Source organism: Apodemus sylvaticus, chromosome 9 (assembly GCF_947179515.1).
Source record: "Apodemus sylvaticus chromosome 9, mApoSyl1.1, whole genome shotgun sequence".
NCBI classification, from domain to species: Eukaryota; Metazoa; Chordata; class Mammalia; order Rodentia; family Muridae; genus Apodemus; species Apodemus sylvaticus.
Window position 1 is genome coordinate 2,118,413 of NC_067480.1, and position 24,124 is coordinate 2,142,536.

At 39.4% G+C, this 24,124-nt stretch overlaps 1 protein-coding gene across 1 annotated transcript in view; it reads left to right on the top strand.

The window, feature by feature from the left end:
- The first annotated feature begins 3 nt into the window (after positions 1-3).
- Ndc80 (NDC80 kinetochore complex component) overlaps positions 4-24,124 on the top strand; it is a 32,759-nt gene continuing 8,638 nt past the window's right edge. The window contains exons 1-13 of the mRNA XM_052193809.1: positions 4-169; positions 1,691-1,800; positions 3,656-3,733; positions 4,961-5,084; positions 5,179-5,351; positions 7,250-7,352; positions 10,906-10,995; positions 13,639-13,732; positions 15,122-15,228; positions 15,916-16,060; positions 18,525-18,730; positions 20,297-20,449; positions 22,550-22,639. Of these exons, the coding sequence (XP_052049769.1) occupies positions 1,700-1,800; positions 3,656-3,733; positions 4,961-5,084; positions 5,179-5,351; positions 7,250-7,352; positions 10,906-10,995; positions 13,639-13,732; positions 15,122-15,228; positions 15,916-16,060; positions 18,525-18,730; positions 20,297-20,449; positions 22,550-22,639 (1,464 nt within the window). The 5' untranslated portion in view covers positions 4-169; positions 1,691-1,699. The remainder of the gene's footprint in view (positions 170-1,690; positions 1,801-3,655; positions 3,734-4,960; positions 5,085-5,178; positions 5,352-7,249; positions 7,353-10,905; positions 10,996-13,638; positions 13,733-15,121; positions 15,229-15,915; positions 16,061-18,524; positions 18,731-20,296; positions 20,450-22,549; positions 22,640-24,124) is intronic.

The window sequence follows — 24,124 nt, forward strand, 5'->3', positions numbered from 1 at the left end:
TGCGTACTCGCCGCCGCAGTCCTGTTGTCTTTGGCGGCGGAGATTTTAAAATTCAAACCTCCCGGTGTTGACCGAGACGGAAGCTCTCGTTTTGGCGGCTGCTTCCTTGTGCAGTCGTGCTGTTTACTGAAAGCTGGGCGCTTAGTCACGTTGAGAAGCCGAGAGAAAGGTAACTACTGAGGTGGGGTCAGCTCTGTCTGTGGTAAGATGCTCCGCGGCGCTAAAGCTAACTCTTGCGAGTAGCTGGGGTGGCATCTGCCCGGCCCTGCTCAATGCAGGCAACGTTGGTAGCGGGAGAACGGGATGCTAACAAGTGGGGACTGACAGGGGGAAGCTGATTGGTGTGCTGTGTTCCCTTCCTGATGCTGCATCTTAAGCCGTGTACGGACAAGGTCTGGAAAACAGTGAAATCATGAGAGTAATATTAAGCCGCCAAAACAAGGAGGGATGTGGCTCAGTGCCCAGCCTAGCTTGCTAAAGGGTTTGGCTCTCCATCCCCAGCTCAAAACAACAATAAAATGCGATCTGTCTAACCCTCTGTAGAAACTAGGGCTGAGTGCGTACTGTCTGCTGCAGAGATGGAGACAGGATCCGACGTAGACAATATTTTGGTACTTGTTTTGAAAGTGAGAGCAACCTATGTTGTGAACCGGATTATCTTTGTTGAAAGGGAGATTAGAACCAGAAAGACAGTAATGAGTGTTGACTGATAAACAGCGTGTTGATCGTAAACCAGGTGTAGTAAAGTAGTAAAGTTTGTACACTGCTTAGTTAGATGCTGATTTTTATGCCCTGAAATCTGGTTGTAGTCCAGAAGTTGACTCTGTCAAGCATCTCCAGTCTCAATGTTATGTAAGAATTGTTTTTCATCTCTTAATTAACCAATCTCTTCTGATTGGCTAATTAAGAGATGATCAGCCAATTAGCTGGTCAGGAAATGAGAATTGGGCAGGATTCTGATCCCAGTTTTGGGTCCTAGAGAAGTACCCGAGTCCAGAGATGTTAGGAAGGGAACAGCCATAAGAACACATGCATGGACCAGGGTGAACCAAAGCAAAACTCAGATTCCAGGTAAAGAACCATGTGTCTGGGCAGTAGGCAGCCATAGAGTTAGAATAGCTCAGAACCTGATCAGCTTAGTGCCAGCAACTTGTTAATAAGAATACCAGGTCTCTATGTCATTCACTCGGGTGCCAAAACCGGCTAAAGTGGGCTGAAGAAACACCATGCAGTTATTTGGGAGCAAAGGGGGTGTAAGAAGAACCCCCAAGAAGTACTTATACACTTTTTTTAAACCAAAGGAAACATTTTGAGGGAGAAGTAAAGGAACCTAAATTTCTTGTCAGGCAGCCCATGAATTAAAATAGACACAACAGATAGCAGTGACGTGCTCAGGGCTAACATAGTAAAATTTTGTGATCGTGAATTTCTGTGTGATAAAGAAATCGTATATTATTCATTCTTGTGTTGTACGTGTCTGGTATTTAAGTGTATTTAATACTTGAAGTTACATAGGTGTTCTTTGTAAGAACTTCAGTTTACAGGAACAAATAAATATAGCATACAAGGAAAAGATTGTCGTAAAGAAACAAACTTAGTTGCTTTTCTACCAGAAGATAAAGATAATAACTGATGCTTAATGAACTACTTGGATCTGGAACATTTTCCTAACATTGAAATCCTGAATTAGGTTACAAGCATGAAGCGCAGTTCAGTTTCCACCTGTGGTGCTGGCCGCCTCTCTATGCAAGAGTTAAGGTCCCTGGACCTCAATAAACCAGGCCTTCATACCCCTCAAACGTAAGTGCCGCCCCTTGTGGTTCTCAGCTGCCTACTTTACTATCTAGAGCAAAAAAGTGTCAGAAATGGTTAGTATACAAGTGTAAGTGATGTCTTGGTGAATCCTGTCTCTTCCCAGTAGTACTGGATTGGGGGCCAATCCAATGAAATCTAAAAGTAGGCAAGATGCTAGGTTTTAGCTCATTGTCTCTCCAATTCCCAAAGTCAGATTCTTTACTATAAAATGATTGTCAGTGCTTGCTTTCCTCTTTTTCCTTTGTTATTAACTGTTTAAGCACGGACCATGGTATAACTCAGAATTTATTAAGATATTTCCAGCTACTAAACGTAGTAATAAAATGGAAGCATATTTATTTGTTTTGGTGATAAGCTATAAAGTAATGTCCTCAAGTTTGGGGGCAGGTGTCCCCATGAACTTGCTACAGAGCTCAGTGTGGTATTCTCTCTCTCTCTCTCTCTCTCTCTCTCTCTCTCTCTCTCTCTCTCTCTCTCTCTCTCTCTCTCTCCCCCCATGAACTTGCTACAGAGCTCAGTGTGGTATCCTCTCTCTCTCTCTCTCTCTCTCTCTCTCTCTCTCTCTCTCTCTCACACACACACACACACACACACACACACACACCTATAATTCCAGTATTCAAAAGGCTCCTGGAAGAAGATGGTTCAATGTGAGTTCAAGGCCAGTGCGGCTTTATAGTAAGTTCCCAGCTTGTACAGTTCACAGAGCAACCAACCAAAGAATTTCTTTTGGTCAGCATCAGTTTTTCACTCTGAGATTGCTCTCCCAGGCTGTCTCTAACCCACTAGGTACCATATCCTACAAGTATACATATAAGCTAGCTACTTAATAAGCCATTCTTAAATCATTTGAATTGATATAGTATGAGGCTCCACTACTTTTAGAAATGTGAACTATTTATGTATTTTTCCTTCTGGATATTTGAAGCACTTTTTTTTTTAACCACTGCACATTTCTTACACCAAAAAAGATTTTGAACATTGAATTGTACTTAAAAGCAAAAATGTTGTCATTGCCATTTTTTCATAGTTTAGAAACTATGACTCAGATGGCTGTACCTAGTATGGTACTAGGAGAAAATTTTTGAGTCCGAGACAAACCCAGACTACATAGTGAGTCCAAGGGCATCCTGAAATACAGACTAAGATCCTATCTAAGAATTTTAAAAAATAGGTTTTAGCCAGGCAGTGGTGGTACATGCCTTTAATCCCAGCACTTGGGAGGCAGAGGGAAGCGGATTTCTGAGTTTGAGTACAGCCAGAGATACACAGAGAAACCCTGTCTCAAAAAAACCCAAAAAAAAAAAAAAAAGTAGGTTCTAAAAGAAAAACTTAAAACAAATAAATAATTAAATATATACTTATGTTTTTATTCATACATAAGGTTTTTATCCATATATAAATGAATTTTTTTAAACTTTCTTTAGAATTTTTTTTAAGATTTATTTATTTCATATATGTGAGTGTACTGTAGCTGTCTTCAGACACACTAGAAGAGGACATTGGATCCCATTATAGACAGTTATGAGCTACCATTTGGTTGCTGTCAATTGAACTCAGAACCTCTGAAAGAGCAATCAGTGTTCTTAGCTGCTGAGCCATCTCTCTAGCCACATAAATAAATTTTAAACTAAAAAACATAGATTAGAATTTTTAACATTTTAAAATTATACTATCTTACAGATAGCTCATCCCAATGATAATAGCTACCAAAAACTTTAGTGATTTTCAAAAAAATGTGGGTAGTAGGAAAAAGATTAGTTCTAACATATCTCAAAAATTACTTAAACTGGTATTTTTACATTTATTTTAAAGAGTTGTTTTCTATTCTTCTTTAAAGCAAAGAGAGATTGACCTTTGGAAAGCTGAGTACACACAAATCTACATCTGAAAGAAAAATCTCAATATTTGGAAAAAGGTAATAAGGTTTTTAATTATATTTTATGAGTAGATTCTTACATTCATTCATTCACTTAGAGATCAATAATTAATAATAATAATAATAACAATAATAATAATAATGGCTTGTAAAGGGGCTTTCAAGCTAGAGTTATGATCCAGTTTTCCTGTGTTAGTTGGTCAAAATTCTAGGTGGTGTCTGCTTTACATGATACTAGTGGTGAACAGATTCTGTTGTTATAAGGTGATGGTTAAGTCTACTGTGCTCTGTACCTAGTTCTCAGAATCACATGAATAAAGAAGAGCCATCTTCTATTTCAGCTGAGTTTCAACTCTTTCATACTCTGAAGGCTAATAGTGACTTCAGAGAGCTTTTGTTTTATGGTCTATGTCTGCCAGTATTAATTATGTTAGAAATTAAACTCAGAAAATGTCTTATAAACTCAACTTTAAATCATAATCTCTTATGATCACAAAAATAAAATGCTTTTAATATTTAAAAACATTTCTGCGCTTTCAACTCCCAGTCCCACAAGGTAGGAGAAGACAACCTCCTCCTGCAGGTTGTCCTCTATCCTCTCTCTCTCTTTGTCTCTCTCTCTCTCTCTCACATACACACACATGGCGCACACTTATACAGACACACTGCACACAGATTAAAAACATCCTTTTTTTTTAAAGGGAGATAATTGCAGTATCTCCTCTTAGAGCAGTTCTAAGGATTGATGGATAGAGATGGATATTTACAGAATCTAATATTTACTGAGTTTTTCACAAAGACCAAATGTTTTAAATTCTTAATACTCCAAGATAATTATTCCACTAGGAATAGTGGTATGGGTCAGTAGACATGGCAGTGCTTAGGTCACTGAACACACTTGTGCAGAAGACCCATGCTCTGGAAGCATACCTTCAAGAATAATGAGTGGTATTGGCAGTGTGGTGCACAAAGAAATTTAGTTTGGTTCAGTTTGGCATTTGTGGTGCTGGGGATTGAGCTAGAAGACTGCATGTACTGAAGAAAACACTGAGCTATATCCCCAGTCCCAGAGTATGTTTTGCTTCCACCTCGTTCTATGCCAGAAACAAACTCCTATAACCTCATGCTATGTTCTCCCTCTGCCTTAAGTAATACACTTGTGTTTAATTATTTAAAAATTAAAGCTTGATATTTGTTGATGATGTTACAATGTGTATGTTATGTATAGCCTTGAAATAATATAGACTTTTTAAAATATACTTCTAGGACTAGCGGAACTGGGTTCAGGAATAGTCAACTTGGTATATTTTCCAGTTCTGAAAAAATCAAGGACCCAAGACCCCTTAATGACAAAGCGTTCATTCAGCAGTGTATTCGACAACTCTATGAGGTATTCAATAATTTAAATTGTCTGAATTGAGTGTTTTTGTAGCCTATACTTTTTCTAGTCTGAAATTTTCAATGCTTCATAAAGATGTTTGTAGTTTCTTACAGAAAACGGTTATGTATATAGTGTATCCATGAAGTCTCTGCAAGCTCCATCCACTAAAGATTTCCTAAAGATCTTCGCCTTTCTTTATGGCTTTCTGTGCCCATCATACGAACTTCCTGATACAAAATCTGAAGAAGAGGTCCCAAGAATTTTTAAAGAACTTGGGTATGTTTTCCGTTAGTCTAGAGACCTTATCAGGTCACAGAGAAGAAGCAAATGAAGACTTGTAATAAGTTTGTGAATAGTTTGGATTAGTTTGAAGATGAGTACTATGAGGAATATTTGTAGACTAAATTGAAGAGAAAGGAAAATTAATAGATACTGGAGTATACCACTTTTTTTGTTCCTGTAGGGAAACACCACTGCTCAATAATTCATAAAATGTAGGAGTCATTGAACCAAAGTGCTCAGTGGTCAAGAGTGCTGGCTGATCTCCCAGAGGACTCAGGTTAGGGTCTCAATACCCAGGTGATGGCTCACATTCATATATAACAATTCTTCTTCTGGCCTCCACACACATATGTTATACATGCATGCAGCCAAAACATCTATATAATAAAATTAAAAGTATGTAAGTATGTAGATATTTATGTATTATATATTGTAAGATACATATAAATATTAGACTACTTGATACGGAAAATCTGTGGGCTTCAAACACATGAGTGAGGGACTTAACTCTTGGTTATGATGGACAGGAGCCCCAAAGCCTGACTTCAGCATCTACTCAGCCTCTAATAAGGAAGGGCTTTCTTGGTGGGTCATGACATGCTAGAGGGTTCTATATGGCAAGAAAGAGCAAATGTGTCAAAGAGATTGCATTTCTAACAAGGCTACTCCTTCACTAGCCCATTAATACAGAAATGGATTCATTGATGTGGGCTCTGAAATATTACAGAACTTTGGGGAATAGATCATAAAGCTCAAACAATGAGGAATATGAAGTACAGCCTGGCATCATCATGCAGGCCTTTAACCCCAACACTCTGAGAGCCAGGGCAAGTGGATTTCTGAATTCGAGGCTACCCTGGTCTTCATGGTAAATATTAGGCTAGCCAAAGCTTCCCAGTGAGATCCTGTCTCAAAAAAAAAAACATAAATAAGGGGAGGCTTGGTTACCACAGTTTGTAGTAACAAAACAAAACTGTAACAGTTTTGTTACAGAAAAGTGTAGCCATCTTAATTTTGGTTTTCTGATAGTTGGACAAAGCACAGAACAAAGCAAACTGGGGAAAGAGTTTATTTGGTTTCCATATTCCTGTTACATTGATCATTGAGGAAAATGAGAGCAGGAACACAAGCAGGAAAGGTGGAGGCAAACTACTTACTGGCTTGTTCTCTGTGGCTTGCTCAATTTGATTTCTCCTACAACCCAGCACCACCTGCACAAGAGTGGTATGGCCGGCCCACAGAGATAAATATGTGTGTGTGTGTGTGTGTGTGTGTGTGTGTGTGTGTGTGTGTGTGTGTTGAAAAAAGAAGAAAATGAATTTCATAAAGAAAAATTATGGACTCATTTCTATCTAAGCTGTAACACCTCAAGAGAACAATCTATGTCAGGCAGAACTCCCTGTATACGCACGCGCACGCGTGTGCACACACATACACACATATGAATGACTAAGCACAGACCAAATGTAGTACCTTATACCTGTGATTCTGACACTTGGGGAAACTGAGGAAGAAGGGCTATGAGCTATTGAGTTGAAACCATCTCCAAAAAACAAAAAAAGAAAGAAGAAACACAGGAAGGGAAGGAGATGTAGTGACAGATAATCACAAATGTGTAATAGAAGTACACTGAATTCAGGAAAATAACAAGAGTAATTAAGAGATGCCTACTATATCCAGTTGCTAAACACTGCAATGTAAGGAGTTGTGAGTGCAAAGTAATCTGTGGAACTGAATAAATACACAAAATCCTTGATGAATAAGCTCAGCAGGATAGACTCAAACACCTTCACTACCAGCTAGGACGATGCCAGTGTACGTGACGCTTTAAAATGTAACTTCTAGTGTGGCTTCCTAATGTGGTGGCACCCTTTTTTCTTGGTCTCTCATAGGTATCCCTTCGCACTGTCCAAGAGCTCCATGTATACAGTGGGAGCCCCTCACACGTGGCCTCACATCGTGGCCGCCTTGGTGTGGCTAATAGACTGCATCAAGGTATTTAGCTGATAGTTTGTTACCTTTAAACATTTTGGTTTTGTTCTTTTCTTTTTTCCATCTCTCTCCCTATCTTACTTTTGCAACTTGTCTGAAAATCTGCTTCAGTTTTCAAATCATATTCGATTTGCAGTTCTTCAAACTGTGGGCAGGGAGAAGTTCTGACACAGAGATTGTTCTCTTGAGGTGTTACAGCTTAGATAAAAATCAGTCCATAGTTTTTCTTCATGAAATTTATTTTCTTCTTTTTTCAAAATGAAATCATTATTCATCTAAAATTAATAATAATTAGGGGCAAATTTAGAATGAGTATTCTCCCAACTTATAGATAACTTAAATCATTATCTTTGGATATATATTTATTTGGTTTTGTAGTATTAGAGTTGAATCCAGGGCAGTCCCACCATTGAGTACTTAAGCCCAGGGAATAGGTTTCAAAGTCCTGTTTACTCTATAAACCATACAGTTATGTGTCAAATGCTGGCATTTCTGTCACTGATGGATGACATAGTGGTCCCATAAAATTATCGCAAATATAGACATTTCTATCACCTAGTGATGGAACCATTGTAAAATGTGCCCCTGTCTTTAGTGATTCTGATATAAACCTGTACTGCAGCCATATAAAAGTATATAGCACATGGAGTTATCCTGCTTAACACGTTTAGAGTATACTACTTATTTAAAACAAAGAACATTCACTGTAAAACAGTATCATGTTATTCTGGCAGCAGCTTTATGTCTCATGTCTCTTGACTAGATCAAGGGGTCACGTCAAATTGACCTATACTGCCTAGGTCTGGATAAGTACACTACAGTGTTCCCACAACAAAATCACCTGATTGTTTCTCAGAATGTATTTCCATCATTAAGTAAGGGGTGACTGTATTTTTAAGCTACATACTGACAAATCTTCCTCCAGGGATACTTGGGCTATACAGACTCCTCAGTCACCAGTGTGGTATCATACTCCTTTAGTACTAGCAATCAGGAAACGGAGGCAGACAGATCTCAGAGTTCAAGGACAACCTGATTTACACAGAGAAACCCTGTCTCTGCTCAGCTGTGTATGAGCCTTGCATGCCTGGGATAGGCATTATTGTTTTAAACTCTGCCTATCTGGAAATTTTAAAACAGCTTGTTTTCATAGTTTTACATCTTACTGTCTGCCTCTGCTATTGATTTAAACTTTATACTGGTTGGTTAGTTTGGATTTCTTTCTTTTTTTTTTTCTTTGGATTTGGTTTTTTCGAGACAGGGTTTCTCTGTATAGCCCTGGCTGTCCTGGAACTCACTCTGTAGACCAGGCTGACCTCGAACTCAGAAATCCGCCTGCCTCTGCCTCCCAGAGTGCTGGGATTACAGGCGTGTGCCACCACCACTCTGCTAAATCTTTTTTTTTTTAATTTATTATTATATCTAAGTACACTGTAGCTGTCTTCTAACACTCCAGAATGCATCAGATCTTGTTACGGGTGGTTGTGAGCCACCATGTGGTTGCTGAGATTTGAACTCAGGACCTTCAGAAGAACAGTCAGTGCTCTTAACTGCTGAGCCATCTCTCAAGACACTTTTTGGTTGGGATTTCTGAGAGTGGATCTCACTGTTGCCTAGGCTGTACTCAGACTCTGGGCTCAGATAATCTTCCTTCTGCAGTCTAATTAAAGCTGGAACTACAAGTGTATACCCCTGCTACCTTTAACCCCATTGTATGAAACTCATATGTCAAGCTGAGTCAGTGATGGCGGGGTTGGGGGGGGTGGGTGTTGTTTTATGAGTTTTATTTTGTTATCAGGTTGCTTGGGATTTGAGGAAGGATGGCTAGGATACCGTGAGTACTTATTTTGCTTTGGCTTTTGGAATGTAAACTTTGTGTTTGTGTTTCACAGGTAATCCTAAAATCTTCCCACCTCAAACACCCATGAAACTGGGACTCAAGTGTTTGGCTTATGTCCAGGTTTCAACTGACTTTTAGTTCCCTAAACTCATTGCCTGCTCCCCACTCCGCCCCGTTAGTGTTTGAGCCTCTCCTATGCTGTGCAAGCACTCTTAAACTGAGCTGTACCTCCCAGCCCTGATGTCTTTAAAGGGCTTTTTAATTTATTATTCCGTATGTGTAAGTTGTGTGTAGACATGCTTATACCATGGCACACCTGGAAGGTAAGAGGACAACTTTTTGGAGTTGGTTACTGAGCCAGGTCTCTTGTTCATGTTTTTAATATTTGACAACATGACAAGGAATAAAGAATATAGCTAAATTTTTTCTTATTTTTGTTTTTGTTTTTAAAGCTGGACATGAAAGTTTCATACAAGAGTAATTGTCTATTGTTTTTTTTTTCCTTTTACATCTTCATTATCACTACTCTGTGTGTGCCTGTGCATGTGCAAGTGCCACACATACATGCAGTGACGTGTGTAGGATCAAACCCAGGTTGCCTGGGCTGTATAGAGTGCTTTTAGCTCCCTCTCTCCAACCCTCTCTTTTTCTTATCAATGTACAAGAATGCTGGTTTGGGGGGAAAGCTTGTTGTTTCTGGTTAGGGTGCAAGGGATGAGATCAAGGCTGTATATCCTCTGAACTCACACTGTGACAGCTTTACCTTTAGCCCATGAGGGTCATATTGTGGATCAGACGTGGATTCTCGTGTCTCAGCAGCCCATCCAGCCTCCCACTGCTGGGTTCACAGGGACCCACAGCCTTGCCCAGATTTTACATGGTGTTAGGATCCAAGCTGAAGTCCTTATGTTTGTACAGTGAGCACTTCACCCACTGAGCCATCTGCCCAGCCCCCAGGATCCACCTGTCCCCACCTCCCAGCACTGAGTACAGATGCACAGATCCTCCATCTTGTACTCTGAGCTCATGAGCACTTTATCCATGGAGCATTTCTCCAGCCTACAGATTATTAAAAGTTCTATGTCTTGTTCTCTCCCTCTCCCTCCCTCTCTCCCTCTCCCTCTCTCCCTCTCCCTCTCCCCCTCTCCATCTTCCTCCCTCTCTCACTCACATACACACACACACACACACACACTTATACCTCCATTTGGTTTCAAATTACATTTAAAAACATTTAGGGAAGGATTCTCATCTTGACAATTTGGGATAATTGTCACTTAGGACAGTTTTATTTTATTATTTATTCACTTCTTTATTTCTTCAGTAAAATGTAGTTTTCTTCATAGGAAGCAACATGTTCTATTTGTTTTTGATATTTTCTTTTTCTGTTTGTTTGATTTTTGAGTTTTTGGTTGGTTGGTTGGTTGGTTGGTTGGTTTTTCAAGACAGGATTTCTCTATATATCCCTGACTGTCTTCTGAACAGAGGTTCTGTTCTGGTGTGGGTTTCAACAAGATGGTCAGTGAATTCCTGATGAGACTGGGTGAACACAGTCTCTTTCCAAAGTCAGGGGTCAGGTAGCTAAGAGATTTAAGACTAAATCTCTTTTTTTATAACTCTAAGTTGTATGATTTAAATGCTTTTAGAAATTACTCAAAGTAAATTTTACAAATCATAGACTCAGCAAACTTAATGTGTTGTTTGTATATTAATTAGATTCATACTGCCATGAAAGAAAACTCACCTTTATTTGATGATGGGCAGCTCTGGGGAGAAGAAACTGATGATGGAATTAAACATAATAAGGTATACTATACATTACCATAAATAATATACAAAGAGGTTGCTTTCATATGTAACTAAAAATATTTCTTGTATAGAACTTTTCTTTTGCTTTCTAACAAATTTCTGTGTTTTTCTTTTTTAAAACATACTTAATTCACTTTATTTTTCTTGTCTAAATATTCTTATCAGGTAGCTAGAGCCAGAGCCTGGGTCTTCTGAACAGAGGTTCTGTTCTGGTGTGGGTTTCAACAAGATGGTCAGTGAATTCCTGATGAGACTGGGTGAACACAGTTGAAGTTTGAAATCAAGACATCTTTCATGCCAAAAAGTCCTCTTAAGTTATCCAGACTGGCCTTAAACTTACTCTGTACTTAAGGAAAGCCTTGAGCTCACCATGATTCTGTCTTAGCTTCTTAGGTAGCAGAACTGGCGCATACTGGCTCTTAAAATACTCCATGTAGAGTCTGTGTTGATTTCGTTTGGCTTTTATAGTTAGACATATTGTCACTTAGCTCAGTCACCACTTCCAAAAGTAGTTGAGATGAACACAACAAACAGCTGGGAATGGTGGCATGCTCATGGTGGCACATTGGAGGTGGTATACTCCCAGAACCACACAGGAGGCTAAAAGTTAACCTCATGAGTGATGAGGAGTTAGCAGGTGTACTAGTTGGTCCATATGCTTTGTTAGAACCCGGAATGCATGGCAAGCCCTACTGTATTCTAAAATACAAACCTCAGCTCAAGAATAAACTTTACATTATACACATTGCCTGATGTTAAAGACCAGTTATTACATAGACCTCTCAGAGGAAAAGTTACTCTGAGTAAATTTACTCTCAGAGTAAAACTTTGTGCACTAGTCTTAATCTTATTAGATCCTTTATCACAAAATGAAAAGTGGTAATCTTCGTAGTCTTATCTTTTATTAATGCCTGAGAGGTGGTTCAAAGACACATTAGCTGATTAGCCTAGTATCAGTGCAGAATGTGAGTGTGTGTCTGTGTCTGTGTGTGTGTGTGCGCCAGAGGCCTGGGCTCAGTCGTCAGCAGTGACAACAATCCCAGGGAGTCATCCATGGCACAGCACACATTCCAGACCAAACTTATTTCTGCATCAGTTTCCATATATGGCTGTCAACCCTCTTGACCTTCATCCTAAAGGTTGAGCAGTGAGAGCTACTGGCCATCTAAGCCAATATTTCATATGACAGTGTATAGAGGAATACTTTGGGAACTGTTGAGAACCCTTCACAGTTATAGCACAGTTACTACTAGATAACTTCACCAGCTTCTGATCATCACCTTTGTGGGACTGTAAACTTTTATAGTCCAACTGATCACAACCAGAGAAATTGATTCACTCTTAACCAATCCACAAAAAAGTAAGCTAAAGTGGCATGAAAATGTATTAATTTACCATCAGTGGCCTACCTTCCTGATGTTTTCTTCCTATTTAAAGTATCCCTTCCATATCAGCAAGGTAATGGGAGGGTTTCTTAGTAAGCACAGACTTGGTGCAAAGGGAATTTGTTCATCTTGGGAATATATACTTCATCTAAACTGTGGGACATTTTGATTAGCCACTCTTAGAGTCAGATGTGGCAGCACACACTATGATTCCAACATTCAAGGAAGCTAAGGATCACCAGTTAGAGGCCAGCCTGAGCTACAGTGAGTTCCAAGGCAACCTGAACTACATTGGTCAAAATGCTTCATGGTGGCAAACAAGGTGTTCCTTTCTCTTGGATAAGGATTCACAGCTCTAATAGCCTTTTGCTTAGGTCTCTACTTATCATGTCATTATACACCTGAAGTTTCTACATGGTTATAGCTTTTATAAATAATCCCAGTCTGTTTAACTGGACTTAGATAATCATAGCTCATTCCAGTTTTTCATAAGGTCCATTCTTTTTAATCTGTTCTACCAATTTTACAGATGCATAGGAGTGCCTCACAATGTATGGGTGCTTTGTCTGCGTGTATGTGTCTGTATCAGTGTACAGTGCCTGTGGATCTGCCATGTGACTGCTGGGAGCCAAAACCAGGTCCTTTTCAATAGCAACAATTGCTCTTAACCACTAAGCTGTCTCTCAAGCCCCAACATCCTTTTTTGGGTGGTTGATTTGGTTTATTTTTCTTATGGTTTCAAAACTTATGTTTATGAGTATTTTGTCTGCATACATGTATGTGCAGCATATGTATGCCTGGTGTCCAAGGAAGTCAGGGAAGGTATCAGATCCCTCTGGTACTGAAGCTGTGAAAGTTTGTGAGGCACATGTAGGTGCTGGAACCCAGGTCCTCTGCAAGAGAGACAAGTGCTCTCAGCTACTGGGTCTCTCCAGCCCCAGCATTCTTCTTAAAGAAAACCAAATGTGTGCATTTTATGTTGAATTACTTTTATTAGCAAACTTTCTGGCTTGGCTTCAAAACATCTTCCCTATCCAAATTAGATAGTTTCATCCCTATTCATATTTAGAAGTGATATATTGTATACATCTTTGTAGCATAGTGACAGGTTTTTAATTTTTTGTTAGAATTTTATATAACTGCTTACTATTCTTGGCTTAATTTTCATTCAAACTTGAATTTTCAGTCTGAAAAAAAAATGAAACAAAGTAGAGAGTCATGTCTTTGTTTTTAAAAATCTGCTTAACCCAATCAGTTGTTTTTGGACTATACTAAAAAATGCTATGAGAAGTTCATGACCGGGGCCGACACCTTCGAAGATGTGGATGCTGAGCTGCAGGCAACACTGAGTGAGTGTCCCGCTGCTGCACTGTCACTGCACTGTCACTTCATTCTGGGTGGCTGTTTATCTTGGCATGCCTGATTTCTCATGAGTTGCTTTCCTAAAAATTGTTCTTTAATGGGAAAAAAGTAGTAGTTAAACAAAAAATAACTGTTACAGTCAGGCCTGAGTCATAACCCTTACTGGTTATGACCTAAGAAATGCATCATCTCTCAGAAGCTTTGCATACTAGAGAGCAATGTAATAAAATACCAAATGGGCCAGACAGTGATGGCACATGACTTTAATCCCAGGACTCAAAATACAAAGGAAGGCGATTGCTGAGGCCAAAACCTGGTCTTCAAAGTGAGTTTGAGAACAGGCAGGACTACATAGAGAAACCCTGTCTTGAAAAGATACAAAATAAAATAAGAAATGTTCTTTGTTGGAAACACAAAAGATATTTGTCCATGTCTCTAATATGTAAGAAGTTATAGCACTACTTTGGGAAAGTATGTAAAGTCTCTCTATTGAAACTTGGAGGGAGTTAGCAGGCTATTGTGTTTCCAAGTAAATTACTTTTCATTCATTGTTATGCAGTAATATGGGAAAGTCACTTTGACACCCAGATGATAACCAAGGTAAGAGGGAAACCAGAAGCATCCCTTAGGATTTCCAGGATTGTATCATCCTAAAGAGTGACAAAGAGCATTCCACCTTGTGTACATGGCACAAGGAGTAGATGGATTTAAGAAGGCAAACGTCAGGGCCAGATAAACAGTTCAGTCAATGAAGTACATTCTCAGCAAGCATGGGGCCCTGAGTCTGGATCCCACACCCATAAAAATACAAGTACAGCAAGTGGTCCTTGACCTCGGCACTAGAAAAGTAGATGCTTGAGATTCCCTAGAGCTTGCTGATCAGCCAATCTGACCAAATCAGGGAGCTCTAGGTTTGCAGAGAGATCTTATCTAAAATCATAAGATGAAAATGACTGGAGATGCACAACCTCAGCCACTGGCTTCTACATGCACACATGTAGACACATAAACGTACATAACACACACAAAGGAAAATTCATTTTGAATCTACTCAAATAAATGTTTATGTGTACCCATGTGTCAGGCACCAAATGTAAAGAAATGACGAACAGAAAGCCTTGGCCTCAGGAGCTCGTATTCTGTTGGGTAGAGCAGAATGGAAATTCAATGAGGAACTGTAGGCAAAGGCAACAGCTGCAGTGGAAGAAGGCTTAAGCAGGCTAAGGGCAATAGGACATTCCAGGAGGAAAGCAAAGCTTGCTGGTACAGACAGCAGGGTCCGCCGCATTTGCGGTTTGGGTAAGTGAGGGAACAAGCTGCAGAAAACCGAGAGCACTGTGGTTGATTCTGATGAGGTGTTTGCGCTTTGTCTCCAGAGGACTTGTACAAGGTAGATGCGTCCAAGCTGGAATCGCTAGCAGCAGAAAACAAAGCACTAAATGAACAGATCGCAAGCCTGGAGCAGGAAAGAGAAAAAGAACCGGTTAGTAGGCGTGTTTCTGAACTCACTTGACAGCTCTTTAGACTCATGAGCCTCTTTCAAAAGACTCTTAAGGAAGGTGTTTTAAATAGGTAAACAAATAAGCTCTTAAAGGTTAGACTTCTTTTTTCCACACTTTATGGACCTTTCAATGAAACCATGCCTGGTGTTTGTGGTGCTTTGTTTTTCCCTTGGTTTTTGGGGTGTGTGTGTGTGTGTGTGTGTGTGTGTTTTGCCCACATGCGTATTTATGTACCACATGTTAACAGTGTCCATGGAAACCAGAAAAAGCTGTTGGATCCCCTGAACTCAAGATTCGGAAGGTGGTTAGCACCATATGGGTGCTAGGGATCTAATGCAGGTTCTGTGAAAAAACAGCTAGTGCTCTCAACCCTGCCATCTCTCCAGCCCTGATACCAGCATCTTAACTCTATCTTGTGTTTTATTAGTGGAGCACCCAGATTGTTCTGCATGGTGACCAGATATTAAATATTTGAGCTTCTACATTGTCTTTGGTTTTTCCTATCCTAAACTGAAGTCGCTCATTAAATTATTAAGTTATAATAATATACTTTAGTCATTTTTCTAGTTCTTTTGACTTCCTCTAATATAAGTGTAAATAATATTGCTTTCTTTAAAATACAGAATGGTTCTTTGTAAAAATAACTAATTTAAATATGTTCTTTCAAGAATCGTCTGATATCGTTGAGGAAACTGAAAACTTCCTTACAAGCAGATGTTCAAAACTATAAAGCGTACATGAGCAATTTGGAGTCTCATTCATCCATTCTGGAACAGAAATTGAGTAGTCTTGATGAAGAAATTGGTAGATTAGGTAAGCAAAGCTAACAGTAAAAGAGGTCATTCAGATTGGCCTATGGGGCTGTGTGGACATATCAAATATGCAATTATCTAGGTAATCTTTTCCTTTTATTATAACTTTCTGTCTATCAAGTTTTATGGGACTTTCTGTAGTAGTCTGCTGTAACAAATTATCACACAGTTAATGGATTAAAACAATAAGAATTTGTTCTCTTAGCCAGGCATAGTGGTATATATCCCAGCACTTGGGAGACAGAGGTGGGCGATATGGATATCTGTAAGTTCAAGGCCAGTCTGGGCTACATAGTGAATTCTAGGACAGCCAGAGCTATATAGTAAGAACCTGTCTTGAAAACCCAAAATAATAATACATTTTTTTCTTCTCATAGTTATAAGTATAATCTAAGATTCAATAAATTTGTTCTCACCAAGGGACTCAGAACATTTGGAAAATACATTTTTCCATCTTCTGAAGCTGACAACATTCCTGAGTTTATGTCCAGATCACACCTAATCTCTGCCTCTGTCTTTCCATTGCCTTTATTCTGTTTCCTCTTAAAGACTGTCTTTGTATCCCACACTGGCTTTAAATTGACGATCCTTCTGCCTCAGCCTCCAGAGGTCTTTAATACATAGCCCAAGCTTGCCTCAAACTTAAAATCCTGCCTCCTTAGCTAAGATTATAAATTGCCACCACCCCCTTCAGTTGTTGATTTTCTCCTCCTCTTTCTCTTCCTCCTCCTCCTATTCCTTTTCTTGTACTTGGTGCTTCAGGTCAGAAGTGAGTGTCAGATCTACTGGAACTGGAGTTGTGGGTGCTTGTAAACCATCCACGTAGGTTCTGGGTTCTGAACCTGGGCCTCTGCAAAAGCAACAAGTGCTCCAACCTTCTGAGCATCTCTCTGGCCCCTGTGTCTTCTTCGTATCTGCATGAGCTCTCCCTTTGCCTCTGTCTCACAGTGGCACTGATTGAAGGTACACCTGCATAATCCAGTGTTGTCTCACATCAACATTCTCAGATCCATCTATTGACATGTCCCAGAGGAGTATGGCCCTTGCTCGCCCACTGTGACTCATCTTCAGTACATAACATTTTTGGTTTTAGATGGGCTTGCTGAGCAACCCAGGTTGGCTTCAGCTCGCCTCCCAAGCAGTAGGGTTATAGGTGTGCACTACTGTTCCTGCCTGCCTTGAGTACATACATGGCTTCTGAAGCCAATAGACAGGCTATTGAAGAACAGAAGTCTTCTGAATATGACCTTGTATATGGTTTTGTATGTATACAATATATCATAGTAATTCTATATGAATATGTTGCTTTATATTATAAGCTAGATTCCTTTTTGATAATTTTCACATTTTTATTTAGCATGTATGTGTCATATGTAGGAGAACATACTACAGGGCACACGTGGAGGTAAAAGGACAGTTCTTGCAGAGTTCACTTGGTTCTGGAAATCAAACTCAGTTTTCCAGGCTTGCACGTTGAGGGTCTACTGGCTGAGCTATCTTACTGGCCCTGAGCAGCAGGGTTCTTAATGTCTTATCCTCTGTCAGTCCCGTATAAGCAAGTCAGCAACTGAAATAAGATGGAAACCTACACATGCATCATCCTGTAAAATCAGAAACACAGCTAAGGAGGCTCATCTGTATCCTGTGTCTTTATAACATCTGTTCCGGAACCCATAGCAACCTTAGTTTAGCTTTGGGAAATGCTATGATACGTGTTGTTTGCAATCTTCTGTGACACCAGAAGTGGAGCAGAGGTTGCCTAAAATCACAGAGCCATCAAACTGCAGTTTAAAAGTAAATCTATGGACATCTACAGCTTTCCTGAAACTGCAGTTTCTCACATACGCACTTTGCCAACCACACCATTTTAGCACCTCCCATATCTTATTCTTATTAGAATATTTTGTCCAAAAAATTGTCAGTAGAGTTAAATAACAATACTTCATCTGTCATTTGTTGTAATTCTCTTAATATTTTAGCTTCCTTGCTTACTTAAAGGCATTTGTGACTACAAATGATTAGGACATATTTAAATTCTCTACATCTGTCATGCTTTTGTGCAGATGTGTAACATATGCCTAAAATTATGTAAACCAGCTCAGAGGTAGAGCTTACCAACTATACTGTAAAAATAACATTTCTGAATAATTCAAAGAGTTTTTCAAAGAGTATTAAAAGCATTTAAAATAAACAGAGTCAAACTATACCTATTTTCAAGTTTTAAGTGTAACCTTGGGTAGGCTTATTTGTCATATCGTTCTTTCTGAGGCTGTAGTAAAGCCAGTGTGGAAGAGGTTAATATAAAACTTTACTTGCATTGGCTTATATCCTTATTGAAGTAGGATTGGTTACCCAAAAGAAAGGGTGTATAAGATGGATATTTAAAAGTCAGCCATCTTAAATGACACCATCAGTTTCTTTGTAGAAATTAAAGAAACTTGATATTTTTGTTTCTTCCAATGCAGAGCTAGAATGTGAAACAGTTACACAGGAAAACACTCGACTACAGAGTATCGTTGATAACCAGAAGTATTCAGTTGCGGACATTGAGAGAATAAATCATGAGAAAAATGAATTGCAGCAGACCATTAATAGATTAACCAAAGACCTGGAAGCTGAACAACAACAATTGTGGAATGAGGAATTAAAATATGCCAGAGGCAAAGAGGCGGTAAGTCATACCATATTCTCAGTGACCTCATCACAGCTGACAGGCTGTGTACAGGCTGTGTAACCAAGAAGAACTCAGAAGGTAGAGTGATCAGTTTTTCTGGTGCTGACATTTTTTTCACAAGTAAAACACTCCTATATGTCAGTCAAATTTAAGATAAACTCAGTTTTCTGATAATGAACCAAGAAATTGGCAGGGTAGGGGGGTGATCATGTATGTTATTCTAGCATAGAGTGTCACCTACATTCCCTTACCTTCCTGACACTTGGAGGCAAGCTCCACCCTTGTGTGTAAAGGAAACTTATATGCACAATTATAAGAAATAACAGGTATTCCTCAGTGATGGAGTACAAGCTTAGCACGCTCAGGATACCAGGTTCAATCCGTAATAACAAAGAAAAGGATGTGGCACCTAAAGTCTTTGAGCCTAGAATTTGGTCAACACTGAGCATTAGCCTGCAATTTGCCACTATCTGCATCATCTAGCCTTTCACAGCCTCCTCTTGCTTCTTTAGAAAGTGAAGTGTAGTTAGACTGCATCAGTGAATCTCCAGTAAGTTATTTCAGGAAACCTTATCTCAAATGCTCTGAAAGAAAGAGAAGGTTATAAATCTCTAGACTAAGTAAACTAAGTGGTCTATGAAGCTAAAAGGAATAACCGACTTATTTGGATGAATAAACTGAAAGGGAAAAAAATGTGGGTAAGCAGTGGCCTAGGAAGAGGCCAAGTCCGGCCTCGTGAAAAAGCCTAGTGTGTTAGGTTCCTGAGAGCAGCATCATAGTATCCGTAGGTCACAAGCACTCCCTCTAAATGAGAGAGTCTCTGTAGGACACTGCACTCACTCTAAATGATCCGTCTGGAACCTTTTCTTCTGTAATAAATTTTTGCCCCATGTTTCAGCTCTGGTAGTCACCTTCCAGTATTCTGTGAAGTCTAATGCTGCAGCTGCATCTAGATGATCAGAAGTGTTTACTGTGGGGGAAGGAACCCAGAGACATATGCAGTGAGCACCTGGAGGCTTTCTCGTCAGACTAAAAGTGGAGCCAGAAGGTCTTAGAGAGCCACTGTATTGCAGCAGGGCAGCAAAAGAAGAGGGGAGAAACAGCCAGGCTGTGTTCTCTATCCTCTTCTGTAGAGCTTACATTCAACTGCTAAAATGGAACAAATAAGTCACATAACAATATAAAAGTTAGAGCATGAGAAAAGTGGGGGCTCCATTAGAGGGAAAAAATACCTTCCTGGTAACGTAACTCAGTGGTAGCATTAAAGGACAGATCAAAATATGAACTACTAAAAATTTTTTCAATAGAGTTAACAGTTTGAAATGTAAATTATCTCTTTATTTTTGGTAATTAAAATGTTTTACATGTTATTAAGTCTAAGTTTTAGCTTTATTTCATATTTCTGTTCAGGTTTGAAAAGGTAGATTTTAGTTGATAGCAAAACTCGGACTTAATCTAAATTACACAGAGTTAATGAAGGGGCAGTGGTGTGCAGCTAACGTTCACCAACCACACAGTATAGACTGCTTCACATTAATATTTTTGCTGTGTTCTCTTTACCAGATTGAAGCGCAGTTAGCAGAGTACCACAAGTTGGCTAGAAAATTGAAGCTCATCCCCAAAGGTGCTGAGAATTCCAAAGGTTATGACTTTGAAATTAAGTTTAATCCTGAGGCTGGTGCCAACTGCCTTGTCAAATACAGGACTCAAGTGTATGTAAGTATGTGTTCCAATTGAGTCTCTCCAAGACCTCAGACTAGACTCAGGCGTGAGACCCTGGCTACTTTCCCTTTATTCTGAGTCGCAGAAATCTCGTCTCACACACGAAACTTTTGAACTTAGAAAGTCTTGGCCCTAGCTGGGTGGTGGTGGCAGCAGCAGCAGCAGCGGCGCACGCCTGTAATCCCAGCACTCTGGGAGGCAGAGGCAGGTGGATTTCTGAGTTCGAGGACAGCCTGGTCTACAGAGTGAGTTCCAGAACAGCCAGGGCAACACAGAGAAACCCTGTCTCGGGGAAAAAAAAAAAACCAAATCTCCCCCCCCCCCCAAAAAAAAGAAAGCCTTGTCCCCTATGCCTACTTTACCCCATCCAACTATCCACAAGGAAAGCTATTACAAGTAAAACAGATATGAGGCCTGTGTCGACAGTCTGAGGTAACCTTTGCTTTCGAGTTACCTTCAGCCCCTCTTAGGAGAGCAGTGCTAGCAAATGCTTTCCTGGAAGTCCTTCAGGTTGGTAAGCAGATATTCTCTCTGGCCAGAAGACTGAAGAGGGGTAGCTCTAAAGTGAAATCTTGAAAGGTAAAGTATTTGCAGTACATCTGTGGGAAAAGTTCTAGGTACAACCACACACATGAAGGCATAAAGTATAATGGACTATTTTTCAAGGCAAAAAGAAAAGAAAAAGAAATGTCAGTAATCGACAGCAACAAGAAATGCCTAATTTTGAAATGACTAAGGAGATGATTTTCAGAAGAAAAAAATTTTATTGCTATATTACAATGTTTAGATTATTCATAAATGTTATAGTTTTATTGTCAGTACTAAAATGCCACCTTTGAAATGCTCAGCCTTTGAATATAAAAATGTAGAGTCAAAGGGTATGCTATTGACTCTAGAGAACTATATTCATCTAGTCTCTGGCCACGCTGTCCTGAACCTGCTGATCTCATCTAATCAGAAGCTAAGCAGGGTCAATTCTGGTTGATACTTGGATGGGAGAATTAATCTTCTGTCATGTATCTGTTGTATACAAACTATGTCGAAGGCCAGCTGTGTGCTAGAAATAAAATACCCAGAGCCCTGCCTCCTCAGAAATGGCAGTTTATTCATGACCAGCCATTGCTTAAGTCAAGCCAGCTAGATCCTGCCCCACTCCCACCCCCTTTTCAATAGTGTTTTCTGAGGCAAAATCTTACTGTGAATCCCCAGCCAGGTCTCAACTCATGACAGTGCTACTCTCTCAGCTTCCTGAGTGCTGAGCCTACAGGCATGTTCTGTGGTAGAGTCCACGCTTATTGTAGAAGGTCTTGGGTTTGATGCACAGCACCAGAAAAGGAACTGGTCAGAATTAGAAGCCCACAATAACTTTAAAGATTTTCTTGATGTATAATGGCCTGTGGCATTTTCTTTTTTAAATGACAACGTATTTTAAAAGTACAAATAATATTTTCATAACATTGTAAGTATATTAAATTCACTAAGTTTATTTTCACATAACTATTCTATTTATCATTTTAAAGTAGTATTCTCTCATTTTTAAAAAGTATAGTGGAGAACAATGAAGTATAGTGTTGCAATAAAATCAGTAGATTAGAAGCCAAATAGAAATTCTACCAGAATGATGAGACTAAATCTTTGTGAGGTATTAAGAGGAATAGGTTGGAGAGATGGCTCATGGTTAAGAGAAAGAGTGCTGACCGTTCTTGTAAAGAACCCAGGATCTATCCCCAGCACCCACATCAGTCACTTCATAACCTCCTATAATCCAGTTCCAGGAAGACCCAACAGGTGTGGCCTCAGCAGGTACCTGCACTCACATGTACATACATGCAGACACATAATACATAGACATGTGTTGGGCATTGTGTTACATACTCCCAGCCTGTGGGAGGATGAAGGTTGAGACTGGCTTTTTTTTTAATCCTAAACCTTGTCTTCAAAACTGTCAAAGGTGTTTTCTCCTCATTGTTATATTAGATAAAATATCATGGCTATTTTTATTACTCTAAAACTGACGTACATCATAGTATAGACAAGCTTCATGGGAGAAGTTTATAATCAGATATCATCTCACCCGTTTGATGTATTTTCTAGGCACCTCTCAAAGAACTCTTGAATGAAACTGAAGAAGAAATTAACAAAGCTCTGAATAAAAAGATGGATCTGGAGAATACTTTAGAACAAGTAAGTATAATGTGGGTGACTGAAGCATAACACTGAGTCTGACTTGTGGTTTCTGAGCAATAACCATTTAAATTGTTTTTCAAGACAGGGTTTCTCTGTATAGTCCTGACTGTCCTGGAACTCCCTCTGTAGACCAAGCTGGCCTTGAACTCAGAGATTCATTTGCCTCTGCCTCCCATAAATTTTAATTAAAATGATAAAAAATGAAAGTGGGCACTAACCTTGACTGGTACATATAAAGGAACTAAGTTCTTTAACCATTCGAGTCTTCATTTACTACCACAATAAAGTGGAATAAACTCAATTTTCTTCACTTCTTGACATAATCCAGTGTCCTTTTTATATTCAGATGGATTTGAAGCCGGCTTCTTATGTGCCATTAATGCTCAGCTGGGACTGTGAAATCTTGGAATGAGCCAAATGACTGTTTTTAGGGTAGTTTTCAGATGAATGTGGTGTGACAAGCATGTCACCCTGGCACTCAGGAGACTGAGGAGGAAGACTAACAGGAGTTCCTGCTCTCAAACACCTGAGACATGATGCCTTCTGTAACCCTGAGACACCACGGCCACTATATTCAATAACTCAAAACAGTGAAGCCCTGGCAAACACAGTTCTTCAAAAATTGTTCTAGCCAAGACTTGATGTATCTCCCAGTCTCAAAACAGACAGCTGTTCCTTTTTTAATCTATAAATAAACTGTGATCCACAGTTTATTCAATGTTAACAGTCTCCATGGAATCTGACTTTGTGGACTGAAAACATGGCCTTGTAAATACTTCCTTAGCATGAGCCCACAGCCCTGGGTTTATCCCCAGAATAGAGTGTTACCTTGTACCTGCAATCCTAGTACTTTGAATACAGAGGCCAAGAGGATTGCAAGTTCTAGGCCAGGCTGGGCCACAGAATAAGACCCTATGTCACAAAAAATAAAAGATAGGAAATTTTAAAGTAAAACATGAGCTATGGTTAGAAATAAAACAAGTTAGTTTGAATTATGAGAAATCACAATATAAGCAGAAGTCGATCTTTTAAAAAAAAAACAAAAAACAAAAAAACAAAAAAAAAGGTGGTGAGTTAAACCTGAGTACAATGGTGAGTACCTGTAATCCCAGCTTTAGAGGCAGAGAATCCAGTATTGAAAGCTACCCTGGGCTACATGAGTTCATGACTCAAAAAAATGTGTGTGTGTGTGTGTGTGTGTTCATGTTCATATTCAGGGCTACATAGGAAGTTGAAAGCCAGTCTGGGCTACATGAGCTCATGACTCAAAAAAATGTGTGTGTGTGTGTGTGTGTGTGTGTGTGTGTGTGTGTGTTCATGTTCATATTCATATTTATGGCTAAAGAGTTGGTTAAGAACACTGGTTGTTTCTGATGACCTGAGTTTTAATTCTTAGCACCCACACAGTGACTCACAACCTTTGGCACCAGTTCTTCAGATTTTCATGAGCACATGACACATACCTACATACAGACAAAACAT